Here is a 14,270-nt window from a genome sequence, read left to right on the forward strand (position 1 = left end):
TATTAGCCTTGATTTTTGACTCCACCACACTACACAGGTGGTGAAGGGAATTTCTTTTATGATGCTCACAGCACTGAAAATGCCCTTTATGAAAATCAACAGGAACATTCCTGAAAAGGTCTCCCTGTCGCTCTGGATAATCCACACACTTTGCTGTGAACATGTACATGAACTACTCTACCAAATAAATAGACCCAGTACAAATAGTTGACAACTTGTTCCGGGATTAACCAAATTAACAGAGGCAATTTTGTGTTGAATCACATTAAAGAAAATTAAAAGAAAGTAGTGAGTAAAAAAAACAAGACATGGCAATCTATTAAATTCTGACTTTATTATGAGGTCGGCAGCCAGAAAGCTCAAGCTGAAGGAGTTCGACAATGATTTGGTCAACAAACCTTTTTAACGTGTTTTAGGCACTCAAGGTGCTACTTGTCTGGACTGTTTTGGAAAGAGACAAAGAGGTACAGGGTTGGACCTCCTCTGATACCACAAAAGTACAGAGTGAGACTGGGCACTAGTGGCTGGGTGGATGGATGTCACGATCATTGGCAGTGGACGTGATAAGGCTTTAACGGGGGCTTGTACAGGAGGAAGTGGTGGAACCCCCCTGCATTTCAGCTGAGTCTCAGCGCTCTTTAACATCTTAGGCAGAGGCTTTACTTTTTCTGCTTTAGGTTCCTTCTCCTTAACGGGGCTGCAGTGTTTTGGTGCTGAACGGTCGGAGGACTGCAGTGGAGGAAGTGAGCGGCGGCACCTGATGTTGTAGCCCTCAACAAGTAGGTTGACCCCGACATACTGTGGCATGTCTACTGCTGCCTAGAGACAAAAAGGGGAACATTTAAAGTAATGTATTCCTCCCTCACAAAGTGGGCCACTTGAATGTACGCTATAACCTGAAGAGGAGGGAGAACTCTTCCGTACCTGCTTATATATGAGCTCAAAGTCTCCAGTGTTTGCAGTGCGGTCTGCCCTCCGGTCCAGGACGACGCATAATGTGTCTTCCTGCACAGCAGTACAGAGGCGGGCTGTCACAGGGGTGGAGGGAGCCATCGTGGGACTGGCATTGAGTTCTATCAACCATGGATGCAGGTCAGGACCTTAGAAACACAGAACAACATATCCAAGTTGTGATTATTCCTGCGTTTTCATAATTGTGTTTATTAAAATGTGATCTATATTAGAACGCCATGTTTATTTTACTACTTATATATATTTGTTTACAGCTCCAGAAAAAGCATTTTTAATGTATAAGTTGATGCGTGTTGAAACAGGCAGTATAACATATTCTGTAAGATAGCATCAGTTACAGTGATCCCATCCTACCGAACATGAAGTCAGCACCGTAGAGCTCAAATGTGTTGTCGCGTGAATCCATCAGATCCTGTGTTGTCTGTAATGCGTGGATCACAGCCTTCTTCATCCCGGGGACCACCACCGTCTGCCACTGAGCTTCCCGGCCCTGGCTGGACAGAAATGTCCTGAACTGGTCATCCGACCACATGTTGTCTGCTGGGATACCGCGATGGCGTTGTTTGGAGGGTGTCAGGTGCTTCTGGATGGAGTTATTGCACAGGTGGACAGAGCTGCAAGAATGGGGTAAAGAGGCCAAGATTGGAAAGACAGATGAGAGGAAATTGGTGACAAGGAATGGAGAGAAGTATAATGAGACATGAATTAAGAGGGCATGGTTGAAGAGAAATGATACAAGCCTCTCACTGCTTCTACTCTCCAACTACTTTCTGGAGAAGTATCCCCGTCTTACCTGTCCAGTGTATCTAGTGAGTAAGGCTGCGTAGAGAAGCGCAAGTAGCACTTTTTATAGAACCACACAGTCAGAGGGTTCCACACGGTGACCAGGAACCACTGGCGCACGTCAAATTTGGTGCCATGTGCCAACAAAGGACGCTCCAAGTACTTCTGCACTACCCACTTGCTTTCCTTCCTTAGGGTTGGATTAGTGTCCACCAGACTGAGGATCCGATCCAGACGCCTGGCACAAATGATACCTATAAGGCAGGTGTCGCAGGTCAGCCAGGACTATGTCAGATATTATGTGAACGGTTTGTCTGACTTCTCACCTCTGCCCCTGGACTTTGCTCCTGGTTTGATGATCCAGATGTTGTGTATGCCGTCTATGTCCAGCTGTGGACTGACCTCCACCAGCCTCTGTAGCATTGCTTTGCAGCAGGTCACAAAAGGCTCACTGTTCTCGATCTCTGCTCCTTCACTGTGCGAGGAAACAGAGAGACTATAGTGAGATACCGAAAGAGCACTTTGGTTTGCCAGTTTCCTTTTATCTCCCACACAGTACTCACTGAACAACGAGGTAGTAGCCGTTGATAAACTCTGCCCACTCCTCCTCTGTAAGTGTTTGTGGTGTCTCTAAGGGTACGTCAATGTCACCATGCTCTAGTCTCTCCAGAAACTCTTGGCATACTCTGAGTGCGCTGTTAATCATTTGGGAAAGGACCACTGGACTAGATCGCAGTTTGCTTCGTATCCTCACAGGCCGAAGGTTGTGTCTGGTTCCCTCTACCTGAACACCCTGCTCCCTCTCCACAATGTACTTCAAAAAACTGGTGCAGGCTGTCCTCCTGTAGTCCTCTACACAAAGCACAGAGACAGGGAGGCATTTATTCTAAGTGTTCTCTGTGAGTGAAGGTGGAAGGATGCTGGAAATACAATACAAAAGAAAGAGGTGTGATCTAGTTAGATGGGCCGTTAGGTCAGAGCTGACCAATGAAAGCAGCCTTCTCATCCTGTGCTCCTGGTCTGTAACAGCGAGGGAAGAAGGTGTCTGGGTCAGCTGAATCAAACCAGTGCAGGTTCCTCAGGTTCACACACAATCCCACCTGATAAAGAAAAGACAAATATCGATGGTGGGTGTGACAGGAGACAACTGAATAGTCATTTTTTTGTCTGTAACAAATGATTATAGCATATAAAATGTACCTTGGTGGTGAAGCTGCCTGCTTTTGCAAAATGATTGGTAATCTGTTCTTTTTGCAAACTCCTGGTGTTGATGGTGTCTCTACGGTTGGTCCAATAGAAATAAACCATTTCATTACGCACCAGGCGAGACTGTATGAGAACGGGGGGAAAGGGTGAGAGCTGAATCTGTTAAGACCCTTAAATGTCCAACATGTTTCACAAAGTTAGCAACAAGCTTTCCCTTGCTGTGCCTCTTCCTGCCTGTTTGCATATCACGTTAAGCCTCATGTTAGCCTACAACCATGAATGTTATTTATTACCATGATATCATATAGTCCATCTGGATCCTGCTCTTTTTCGAGATCGTCTGAGTTATCTGAGAAGAAGGAGCAATGTAAATAAATGATGGGATATAGATCGATACATATCCACTTCCAGTGACAACGTGATTTCTGAAACAGTCATTCTTTCATCGAGCTAACCGTCATCGCTGTCACCAGCATCGTTAGTGCTGGCTCTGCGAGCGTTGTGGTTTGGGCGGTGCATGCGCTGCTCCACCCAGCCTCTGGCCCTCAATGCTGCCCTGACGACAGGGTACGGGCCCTGGACGGAGAATACCTTATGCATCTGAGAGGAATCAGAGCAGACACCAGTCATGGACAGCTTTGTGGAACAAATGTATGCGACCACATACATGTTGTGTATATCCAGTAATGTTAACCCACCCTGACAGCTTGTTCTGCAAGGGCTTTGGCTGTCCTTAATCTCTCTGGGTTAAGAACAGGTAAACTGACAGAACTGCGGCAAACTTTTCCCTCAGGAGGGTTACCTGACGCACACACACACACACAAATCAAAATCTGTTGAGTGATTTATACTGTTAGTTGTCTAGAAAGCTCTTCAGAGATCATGCTATTCCTGCAGTACGAGATGACTATCCCAAGGGAAACCATTAAGCCTGTTGGTTGTTGACCTGCAGGGTAAACCTACTCGTTTGGGGACTTTTGCCTTCATCTTGGTTGCATTGCTTGGTTGCATTGATCAGAAGGCCACAGCTGTGACCTTCTGATCCTTTGATGAACCTCCTGTTTCCCCTGCAGTAACAGAGGCATTGTTACGGTACAGTATACAGAATTGTGGTACAATAGAATCTTCTTCAATGGTATAACAGGCCAACATACAGCAGTCCGGTACGTTAAAGAGGAAAAGGCAGGAGAATATTCACATCATACAGTTTCTTAGAACATTCAACATAGCATAATGCAATTGTAAAATATATATTACAAAACAAAATGTCCACAAATTTGCTGATGAATAAGATATATATCTAAACTGGAGAGACTAACGATTACGGCTTGACCTCTTTAGCTTGGAGCAAAAAAAGTGGGAAGTCATGAAACTTTAATACGTGGCCTCTGAGTTCAATCATTTGGTGCTCCCGAGTGTGAGCTCATTATTAATTCAGCATTCATGATCTATAAATGCAATCCTTCGGAGGTGTGAAGTCGTACAGGATATACCTTAAAGATACCTTCATGTTTCAGTCTAGAAACGAGTCCCTCAGCAGCAAGTTACATGTAGCTCTAAACAGTTAAAATTAGAATATATGCCCATGTTATTGCCAAGTGGTAGATGGTTCAACTAAACATACAGTGTTATGAATTATGGTGATGGGGCCACCCTTTGATTAACATTTGAAGAAAATAAAGTGATTTCCAGTCTTATTTGTCTGGTCCTCTGGATGTTAAAATAGGGAACCATGTTTCCTTTGTTGCTCTGTGTCTCTCACCACTGTCTGGACGTGGTGCGTTACCTCTATTGGTAGCCTGGTGTCCCTCCTGGCCCGGCTGGACAGACTGTTTGGACCTGGTGGCCTCCATACTGATATCAGCTCTCATTCTTCAGGGATCCCTTTTCTTTGGCTCTGCTTCATGAACTGCTAAAGAGGACAGTAACACAAATAAAATGCACATGATTAAAACGCTGTAAACAACTGGAAGGTGTGGTGGATCTCTGGGCAACTGGTCTTGTAAGATCAGTGTCTATCCAAGTGCAGTGGACCATGAAGTGGGTCACATTGCTGTGCAGTAGACAGGTTGGCTACCCCTGTCAGGTTTACACATAAAACCTAAGGCAGGGTGTGATACTCGTGGTTTCCTCCAGTAACCCGTAGAACAGAAGCCCAAAACCTCACACACACATCCCAAGAACTGAAAACCACCACAGATTACAAGTCCACTGTTTCAACTTTCACATTGCCATAAACGTACAGGCAAAGTTGCCAGCAACAGGAAACACTGTATTCTCGACTGGAATATTAGCATTTGAAGCAAAGCTTTGACCTCGTGGTTTTAGTGTGTGTTGCTCTTACCTGCTGATGATGTCCACACAGGTGTAGCAACTCGAGAGGCCAAGTTTGAACGGAAGGCATACCTGACTCTCGACCGGGTTTACTGTCACCATAGCAACAACTGGACAGACAACTCCCGATGCAACCACGTGTACAGAGAAATGTTCACACGACCATGTGTGTGTGTTTGTATGTGTGTGTCACGTAATATTGTAGTATTGTGGAATAAATTTATACGGTGTGCTGTGTTGTTGTTATTATTTAGAATTTTGACAGTTGTCTGTGTTCTGTCGCCATCTTGGGGCTGCTGTACATCACGGCCGGGTGTCACGTGACATAACAGCAGCCTGCCCGGACAAGTCCCCGCGTACACGGTTTACTGCAGCTATCGTCGTGAAAAAGTAACCGTTTTGTTTCCTGAAATAAACTTAGGCTAAAGAGCTAAACACTGAATGCGTGTTAACTTAGTTTAGCTAAACATATTTTGAACCCTGAAGCGGGAAAGTTCAATTTTTTCGCCCTAAAAATGTGTGGAAGAACCGCGTGCACACTCGCTTCTGACGAGGTGAGCCGAGCCTGCTCCTACAGAGACCGAGGAGGGCAGCGGAGACGGCCCCGCTGGAGGGACGGAGACGCGGACAAATACCGACCCTCGTACAACAAGAGCCCGCAGTCCACGAGTCCCGTGCTGCTGTCACAGAGGCATTTTGATAAGGTGAGGTGACGCTGCAAGTGCCTGAGGGAGGTTAATAAACTGTTTAAAGTGATGGACGAAGATGTTGCCCTATCACGTCAAAAGACACATCTGCAGAAACATCTTTTGGTAGATAACTGTGGAGGAGAGGAATACTCAAATCTGTAATAATCCAATACGGACACACAACAATTCAATGCAACAACCTTAATTAGTAGTTAAAATAATTAACCACAGATTTAGAACCGTTTAATTGCCAAAGTATGTTGTACATACAAGGAATTTGACATGGTGGAAGGTGCATAACATTAAACAATCAACACACTGCAAAATACAAGACATGATTTAAAAATGGAAACAAAATACAATAAAATGAAGAAACAAATAAGAGTATATTAAAACAAGTATATTATTGATAAGTAGTAAAAATCCTCTCTGTCACAGTCTCAACATTATGGACCATCGTAAGCCCCCAAAAGGTAGTATGTACTTCAGAGTTATTGCATTGAACCGCATTATTGTTGTATATTGTTGGCACTTACGTTGTTGTGTTCACTCCCTGTATGTCTGCAGGATGCTCCTGTGGATGAGTGTGTGTTGGCCTCCATGCGCTGGGGTCTGGTCCCTGCCTGGTTCAAGGAGAACGACCCGAAAAAGATGCAATACAGCACCAACAACTGCCGCAGTGAAAATATACTGGAGAAGAAAACGTACAAGGTGCGTGCAGATTTAGGCACTGCTCAGCTCTATCGTCATTATTGCTTACGTCTAATCACTTTGTCTTCTCCCTAAAAGGACCCCCTGATAAAAGGGCAGCGCTGCGTCATCCTGGCTGACGGCTTTTATGAGTGGAAGAGGCAGGCAAAAGACAAGCAGCCTTTCTTCATATACTTTCCTCAGACCCAGGAGAAAACAGAGGAGGATGACCCCGCGACCTCAGCCGGCAATAAGGAGGATTCAGAGACCGTGTGCCCTCCAGAGGAGGCCTCCCCTGACTTGACAGAGGTTCATATTGGGGTTTCTATTGCAATATAAGCACCAGGAATCTTTACTTTCATCCAGATGAGAATGCAGCTGGGGCGGAAATGACCATGACTGATAATATCCTGTGTGGGAGAGGAGCCAAAGCTGTGTGCATGTGTCCTCCAGGTGTTTCTGTAGCATTCAGAATGTCATGCTACATACAAACTGGTGACAGGCTAAGGAGTGTAAAATCTGTCACATTTTTCATAGAATCTGCTAATTGTTGTGGCCGTACCTCTCTACTCTGTGTGTTGGTCAGGGAGGAGAAGCACTCGGTGAGTGGACTGGATGGAAGTTGCTGACTATGGCTGGACTGTTTGACTGCTGGACACCTCCAGGTGGCGGAGAACCCCTTTACACATACAGTGTAATCACCGTGAGCGCCTCCCTGAACCTGGAAAGCATCCATGATAGGTGAGGACAGCTAATGAGAGAACACTGTTGGTGTCTGTATGAAATCTGAAGTTACTGTGTGGGTTGTGGTTTAGGATGCCAGCAGTCCTGGATGGAGAGGAAGAAGTGAGAAGATGGCTGGATTTTGGGGAGGTGAAGTCTCTGGACGCCATGAAACTGCTCCAGTCGAAAAACAGTTTGACTTTTCACCCCGTCTCTTCACTAGTAAACAACTCTCGCAACAACTCTCCGGAGTGCCTTCAGCCTGTAGATCTTAACAGCAAAAAGGTAGCAGATTTACTGTGGTATTTTACTGGTTTGTCAGGCGAGTTGAGAGGTTTAAGCTGACCAGTCTGACCCTTTAGGAGCCCAAACCCACAGCCAGCAGTAAGATGATGATGAGCTGGCTGACGAGCAGCGCGCCTTCAAAGAGGAAGGAGCCGACCACATGTGAGAGTAAAGAAGAGCCAGAAAGCAAGTCTACAGGGGCCCTTCACGAGTGGCTTCAGGGGGCCAATAAGAAACCAAGAACCAAATGAAGATACGAACTGGGACTGAAAGCTCTGCAGTGTTAAAACACCGTTCAGGCATTATTTATTCCACTGAAGCTATTTTGACAGTTGTGAGAAAAACATTAGTAACCTTTTTAAACGTAATTTAAAAAAAATGCTACACAGATACTATGTCACTTCAAAATGTTCTCAATAAATGTCAGAAATAAAGACAGCATGCTTTAATCAAGATTTTTTATTACCCTTATTACTTGAAATGCGAAGACATTTCGAAACAATGTAGATGCTATGCATTTATCATATTACTAATATAATAATGATGAATGCCAATACTTCCCCACACCCTTTTTTATTTTTTTTTCTTCTTTCAAAAGTTACAGTATGTATGCTATCTTGTGATCTATAATGCATTTCAAAGTTTTAACATAATACGAACAGACGGTTAAAGATCTGATCGGTTAAAAGAAATGTCAAGCACTTAAATTGTTTGCCAACACGAGCAAATGGCAGAGTCTTGATATGCAGATTTACAACAACTGTTTGCTTCCCCCACGCAGTGATTGAGAGGTTTGCAAATATACAAAGTCTTGCAATAGTCGACGGTAAAAACTAATTTACGAACCAATAATACTCGGTTATGAATGATATTTATACTTGAGAGAAATCTCTCCTCTCTCCGGGGGCCATCGGGTAGAATGACACGCTGTCTTCATTTAGTTCATTCCCACGACAGATGTTGTACCAAGAATAACTGATTACGAGATGAACCTTCATTTTCCCCAATAGAGGAGCAGCAAATAGCGTGTCAGGGACAGCACTTATGTCAAGGAGCCGAGTCTGAACTCACACAATGTCCTCAACCTGAGCTACATCTGCATTTATTGTGGCTCCAAAGGGAGATTCTTAAGAATGGAGTCTTAAGTAATTGTGGATGACAGCAAAGTGCAAAAAAAAAAACCTCCTGTCATGGAACTAGATTTTCAATTATGTGCCAATTAACAAGAATCAGCAGGCAGCATATTATTGTGACCCACATGCACCTTCACACATTCTGCTCCTTCACTACTTCAGCTGACTTATATATTTTTTAGACTTTATGAGGTAAAGTGAAACCATGGTCAAACAAATTTAAGCTACAACACAAATGACAAAAAAAATGGGGGGGAGAGCAGTGTTTCCTCTCAACACAAACATGAAGATATGTTTTGATTTTACCCAAAAAAAAAAAGGAGTTACAACCAAAACTGGGCATGAAAGCAGCGCTATATACGGAACCAAAAACAAGGTTAGCCCAAACCACCACCGCCATGGAAAAGTACATGGGGAAACACTGGGAAGTAATAATCATCGTACAAGTGGACTCCATGATGTTTCCTTTAGGTGTTCTTTGGGCTAGGAGACTCCTATTTTATAGAAAATGTGTGTTTTGTATACATAAGGAGGTGAGTGCAGCATGTTTGTTTTGTAGTATACTCGATGAGTGGGATGCTGCTTGTATGTTGGGCTTTAGGGATTAACACAGTGGGCCATGGGATAAGGGATATATAGACAAGGCAAGAAAGGGTAGTGAGGGGCAGAGACAGCCCCCCCCCCCACCCACCCTGAAGATCTCCAGAGCCCTCAGCAGCTGCAGGTCTCCGCTGACGGCTTGGCTCGCTCGTTCCTGTCCAGCTTTATCGGCTCAGGGAACTCGTTGTACAACTCCACTTCGGTCTCCTGGAATCAGACAAAACAGTTGCATCTCCCGGCTTTCACAGGACAAATGTAGACATTTCCAATTCCTCAACATTCAAACCGTCTTAATAGGCTTTCCTGCTGGGCCGTTACCTGTTTTAGGGCGTTGCGTGCGATAGTCTGGAAGGCCTGCTCCACATTGATTGCCTCCTTGGCGCTGGTTTCGAAATATGGGATGTTGTTCTTGCTTTGACACCAAGCCTGTGCTCGCTTGGTTGTCACCTGAAACACACAAAATAGCGATCGTTTAACTTAGAAACATAAGAGCATGACTGTTTAACCAAAGCTATTTTTTTTTTAACTGTTCTAAACTACATTTAAGGCCTCAAAAACTACCAACCACAACTGTAAATTTCCTTGACAAACCAAAACAAATGGTGCACATGACGACATATTATATAAATTAGGATTATCTGGACCCACCTGTCTGTTCTCCAGGTCTATCTTGTTGCCCAGCACCACAAAGGGGAAATTCTCCGGGTCTCGAGGGCTGGCCTGGATCAAGAACTCGTCCCTCCAGCTGTCTAGAGTCTTGAAGGTGTTGGGTGCCGTCACGTCGAACACCAGCACGCAGCAGTCTGCTCCGCGGTAGAACGCTACGCCTAAGGACTGGAACCTCTCTTGACCGGCTGTGTCCCAAATCTGAGAGACAGGATAGATAAAACACGGTCGGGTTCACATACACAAAATAATCAGATTACTGTAAATAAAGAGATTTAGGCTTTGACTGTAGGGTTTACATGGTTCACATTAACCAGGTCTACCTAATCTCCGCTATTCGTTGGAGAGTTGATGTGAAGTCTTGAGTTATGTGTGGTACCAAACTAGAACCTTCTGAGAAAATAAAAGGACTCTGTTGGTGTTTGTCATTGATACAGTGCTGTTTGCTTTTCAAATTATTTTTTGACTCAGCATCACAACACATAATGGTGTTTGTGTAGAAAAACGCAGCATTGAAGCCAGTTCATTGCCTCTCTGTGGTGCGTGTGTAGAATACAAAATCTAAAATCAAAGTAAGCAAAATTGACCAGTTCTCCAGCTCATGTTAAACTTAACTCTGATTTTAACGTTAACTCAACTAACCAAGTGTTAGCCTTAAAGAGGGTTTCCTTAATGTAAATATAAATAGCTTTTAGAGAAAAGTCATAGAAATTAAAACCGTGGCAGTCTATTGTTCGTGCGGGGGATACAAATTAGCATTTTTATAACTTTATCTTGCTTTCTACGATTGTCTTAGATTTGATAATTGTGTTTTAATAAGAGAGAAGTTACTGTGGCATCCTTCCTCAGTACCTGCATTGTGACAAGTCTGTCATCCACCATGACTTCTTTCGTCAGGAAATCAGCACCTATTGTGGCTTTGTACTGGTTACTGAACTTCTTATTCACATACTGGTTCATCAACGAGGTCTTCCCAACTCTAGGAGAAATATAAAAATAAGAATCACAGGACACATTCAGAAACAAGTGACACTGAAAAGGTCATTGTGATGCATTGATTAGTGAAGTACAAAATAGGTTCCTTGCTGGTTGAATTATTATTATTACACCAGATTAAATAGCCCAATTAAGTGTTTTCTTTACAATAAACCATCAAGCATCACTCTTTATTGTTGGCTCAGCAACACTCACCCAGAGTCTCCGAGGATGATGACTTTCAGTAGTACTTTCTTCCTTGATGTCATTGTGCCACAGCTGTAAACACACACAAAAAAAAAGAGAGAGAGAGAGAGAGCGAGAGCGAGAGCGAGAGAGTTAGAAGGGAAAAAGAAAATCGCCAATAGAAGTAGATTAACGGTGGGATCGCTCAAAACAAGATGAATACAGGAGTTGTGCCTCGAGGACCATTTAGATATGGGCCAACAGGTCTCACAGAAAGACGATAAGGCCTGTGTGCTTCTCGAAATACACTCCAAAGAAAATTGGGCTGTTCTTGGAATGAAACCAAGCACACCGCCTCCAATTCATAAGTTTCCTTCACAAACAAAAACAAATACAGTGATAGAGGGGAAACAATATGCCGCACCGCACTGTACCATCGCACAAGGCTCTAGATACAATTCAGTACTATTTTTCCAAAATATAACAATGGTAGTGCTGAAATGACGTACTATTTTTAGCACCACAGCTGTTTTTTTAAAATTATTGTTATGCTGTAAAGCGTTGATTTTGTGATGTTTATATTTTGTTTAAACAAACCATTCAATGGGAAAATAAACAACATTGTTTCATTCCCAAAGATACAATTGTAGTACCGTTATAAAGCTGGACATTACAACAAACTGAAAGCAGAGCTGGAACACACACCCAGTTACTCCAAAGCATTCTGAATGGAACAATAAATCATATGAATCATTACACGTCTGTGATGTATTGCCTCATGACTTCCCAGCTGAGCTCTGTATTTGTCCTCCCAGACAGGTGTTGCACCTCAATCATTATCCACACAAAGTACTTGGAAACTAAACTTAACTTGTGAAAGAAGGTGCAATCTAGGACTTCACTCAGCTCTTCTTCAAATGTGCTCATCCTTTCCCCGAATAACTAATCGATATCGGCTTGATATAAAATCCCGGTTAAACATCTCTAAATTATTTCTCCGAATTTTTCACACAATGTCATGCTGAAATGCGTCTTATGTATTGATGAAAACATCTGAAATCGCAATCAAAGAGCTGGATCATTAGAAGTACAGATTATCTTTTTGTACTAAAACTCATGGCTGATGCCGATTTAAACATTCTGCTCCAGACATCACCACGCATTTCTTACTTTATATAAACAAAGTCATTATTAACATAAATATGTAGCAGTTTAACTCCACACATCACTTTTACGTTTACGTTAAATGAATGAAAAGCCACGGCTTGCATACACATCGGTGTTATTATGAAGCAACACGATCGTGGAGCTCTTGCTGCGGCTCTCATAATCTGCACCCCATGACAGTGTGTCAGGGACTGATCACATGGTTACAAAACACAGGACTAACGGAACCATGACTTGGCAAGCATGATTAGCACAGCAAATGCTGTAGTTGCATACAACACACACATACAATTGATCACACAAGTGTGAGCTCTGGTTGTACTTAATTCTACCAAATAAACCGAAGCAGAGAGTCCTGTATCAACATGTATTTTTACCTGTAAAGACATCAAACACACGGGCTACCACGGTATTATACATTACAATTTGGGATCAGATTGCTAGATAGCTAGGTAAGTAATTACATATAATAAAAACGATATCATTATTAAACACAGACTCTTTCTACACACCGTGTGAGCTAACAATTACCACATCAGTGACACTTCTTAATTTAAGCTAACGTTTAGTTAGCTATGGTTTACTAACAAATGTGAAACTTAGTTGACGACAGCTAACGTTATATGGTGAATACATATCGATAGTAAAACCCAATAACTAGAGTCACCAGAAACTCACCTGGGCAAAGATCCTGCGGTGAAAAAACAAAAATCAAAACTGGACTTTTCTTCTGCCTCGGTTGGAAGCGTTAGCTCACGCGCAGGCTAGCTAACAGCTCCGATAAACGTCTGCCGTCCGAAAACAACACGTTTAAAGCGTCGACAGCTAAATTATCTCCGATGGCTAGCTTCGCAGCTAACTCTGTTTGTCAAAGTCAACACTGCCACTGCCGACGTATACCTCTCTCTCTTCGTGCTAAACGGAGGCGATGTGGTCTCTTCGTTGGTACAATGGTCCGTTTTCGCCCTGTTAACGTTGACGCTTGCGTTTTCCTGTCAAGCTAACGTGCTAATCCGCTAGCCGATATCTGTTCACTTCCTCCAAAACAAGCTCTCTGTCGGCGAGGGCTGACGTCACGCGCTGGACACGCCCTGTTCCACAGCAACCTGAGAAGTCACAATAAACACAAATGTCCTAAATTATAATATAGGTTTAATTACATATACAGGAACAGAAGAGCTAGTGAAAACGCGGAAACTACATGAGCCTTAACTCGTATGCTTCCCCTTCATTTTAATTGTCTTATATATAACAATTGTGAGTAATTAATGAGTATTCAGAATGACAAAATGTTGGCCTACATATCATCTATGTTGAAGTTAAATTGGTCTTTTCTATTAGCTATGTGTGGTTAACCACAATAACCTGCAGTAAGGGAGCCTGGGACAAAAGTGTGACCTACTCCCCTCTCCCCCCTGATGTTATGATTACTGCCTCATTGCTGTCATTCACTGGTAGGACATCCTAATGTCAGCCATCTTTGCTGTTTATTTGTCTTGACCATAGGTCTTGACTTGTCATGGCTGTTTAGTTCGCTCTTAATTCACACCCCGTGTTTGCAGTTGTGGTATTCTCTCTTAGCGGTCAACAGTTTGGGACCCAGTTTACAAGCTGTTTATTTTTTTAATGGAAGACAGTGGCCCTGACGCTAACTTAGACCCAGCTCATTTCCAGAAGCTCCACGGTGTCTATGTGCTGGACTTTTGGGTGTAATAATGATTTTGAGGACTTTCCAGGTCTCCAGCAGAGTCAGCTACTCCCATGTCCTCTCTGACCAGCTCACTATACTCTTCAGAGGGTATAGGCCAGGGGTGGGCAATTATTTTTCCCAAGGGGCCACATGAGAAACAAGGACTGTAGA

At 43.3% G+C, this 14,270-nt stretch overlaps 3 protein-coding genes across 3 annotated transcripts; 1 reads left to right on the top strand and 2 right to left on the bottom strand.

Annotated features, from left to right (window-relative positions):
• Positions 1-325: 325 nt before the first annotated feature.
• Positions 326-4,005, bottom strand: LOC142954582 (tubulin monoglycylase TTLL3-like). The gene is given in 14 exon segments (XM_076095682.1): positions 326-489; positions 492-819; positions 925-1,100; positions 1,327-1,586; positions 1,766-2,009; positions 2,082-2,230; positions 2,319-2,607; positions 2,741-2,855; positions 2,956-3,084; positions 3,255-3,310; positions 3,417-3,561; positions 3,660-3,763; positions 3,925-3,967; positions 3,970-4,005. Coding segments are annotated over 14 exon segments (2,118 nt in total). The 5' UTR covers positions 3,973-4,005; the 3' UTR covers positions 326-412.
• Positions 4,006-5,616: 1,611 nt separating this feature from the next.
• Positions 5,617-9,489, top strand: hmces (5-hydroxymethylcytosine binding, ES cell specific). Its single transcript, XM_076095683.1, has 6 exons — positions 5,617-5,999; positions 6,552-6,695; positions 6,774-6,983; positions 7,261-7,415; positions 7,490-7,682; positions 7,760-9,489. The coding sequence occupies exons 1-6, from the start codon at positions 5,811-5,813 to the stop codon at positions 7,931-7,933; spliced, it is 1,065 nt and encodes a 354-aa protein (XP_075951798.1). The 5' UTR covers positions 5,617-5,810; the 3' UTR covers positions 7,934-9,489.
• Positions 8,127-13,459, bottom strand: rab7a (RAB7a, member RAS oncogene family). The gene is made up of 6 exons (XM_076095684.1): positions 13,088-13,459; positions 11,273-11,335; positions 10,934-11,060; positions 10,064-10,282; positions 9,734-9,862; positions 8,127-9,622 (listed from the first exon to the last, which is right to left on the bottom strand). The coding sequence occupies exons 2-6, from the start codon at positions 11,323-11,325 to the stop codon at positions 9,527-9,529; spliced, it is 624 nt and encodes a 207-aa protein (XP_075951799.1). The 5' UTR covers positions 11,326-11,335; positions 13,088-13,459; the 3' UTR covers positions 8,127-9,526.
• Between the last annotated feature and the right edge of the window lie 811 nt (positions 13,460-14,270).

Source organism: Anarhichas minor, unplaced genomic scaffold (assembly GCF_050575085.1).
Source record: "Anarhichas minor isolate MPS153535 unplaced genomic scaffold, ASM5057508v1 ptg000021l, whole genome shotgun sequence".
Lineage (NCBI taxonomy): Eukaryota > Metazoa > Chordata > Actinopteri > Perciformes > Anarhichadidae > Anarhichas > Anarhichas minor.

Bases quoted from the DNA above. Each gene is read 5' to 3' on its own strand.
- hmces (XM_076095683.1), top strand. From the start codon at position 5,811: ATGTGTGGAAGAACCGCGTGCACACTCGCTTCTGACGAGGTGAGCCGA. The intron at 6,000-6,551 runs GTGAGGTGACGC...GTATGTCTGCAG, and splicing joins CACAGAGGCATTTTGATAAG to GATGCTCCTGTGGATGAGTG. The intron at 6,984-7,260 runs GTTCATATTGGG...TGTGTTGGTCAG, and splicing joins CCTCCCCTGACTTGACAGAG to GGAGGAGAAGCACTCGGTGA.
- rab7a (XM_076095684.1), bottom strand. From the start codon at position 11,325: ATGACATCAAGGAAGAAAGTACTACTGAAAGTCATCATCCTCGGAGAC. The intron at 9,863-10,063 runs GTGGGTCCAGAT...TGTGTGTTTCAG, and splicing joins TAGACCTGGAGAACAGACAG to GTGACAACCAAGCGAGCACA. The intron at 9,623-9,733 runs GTAACGGCCCAG...GTCTGATTCCAG, and splicing joins CACGCAACGCCCTAAAACAG to GAGACCGAAGTGGAGTTGTA.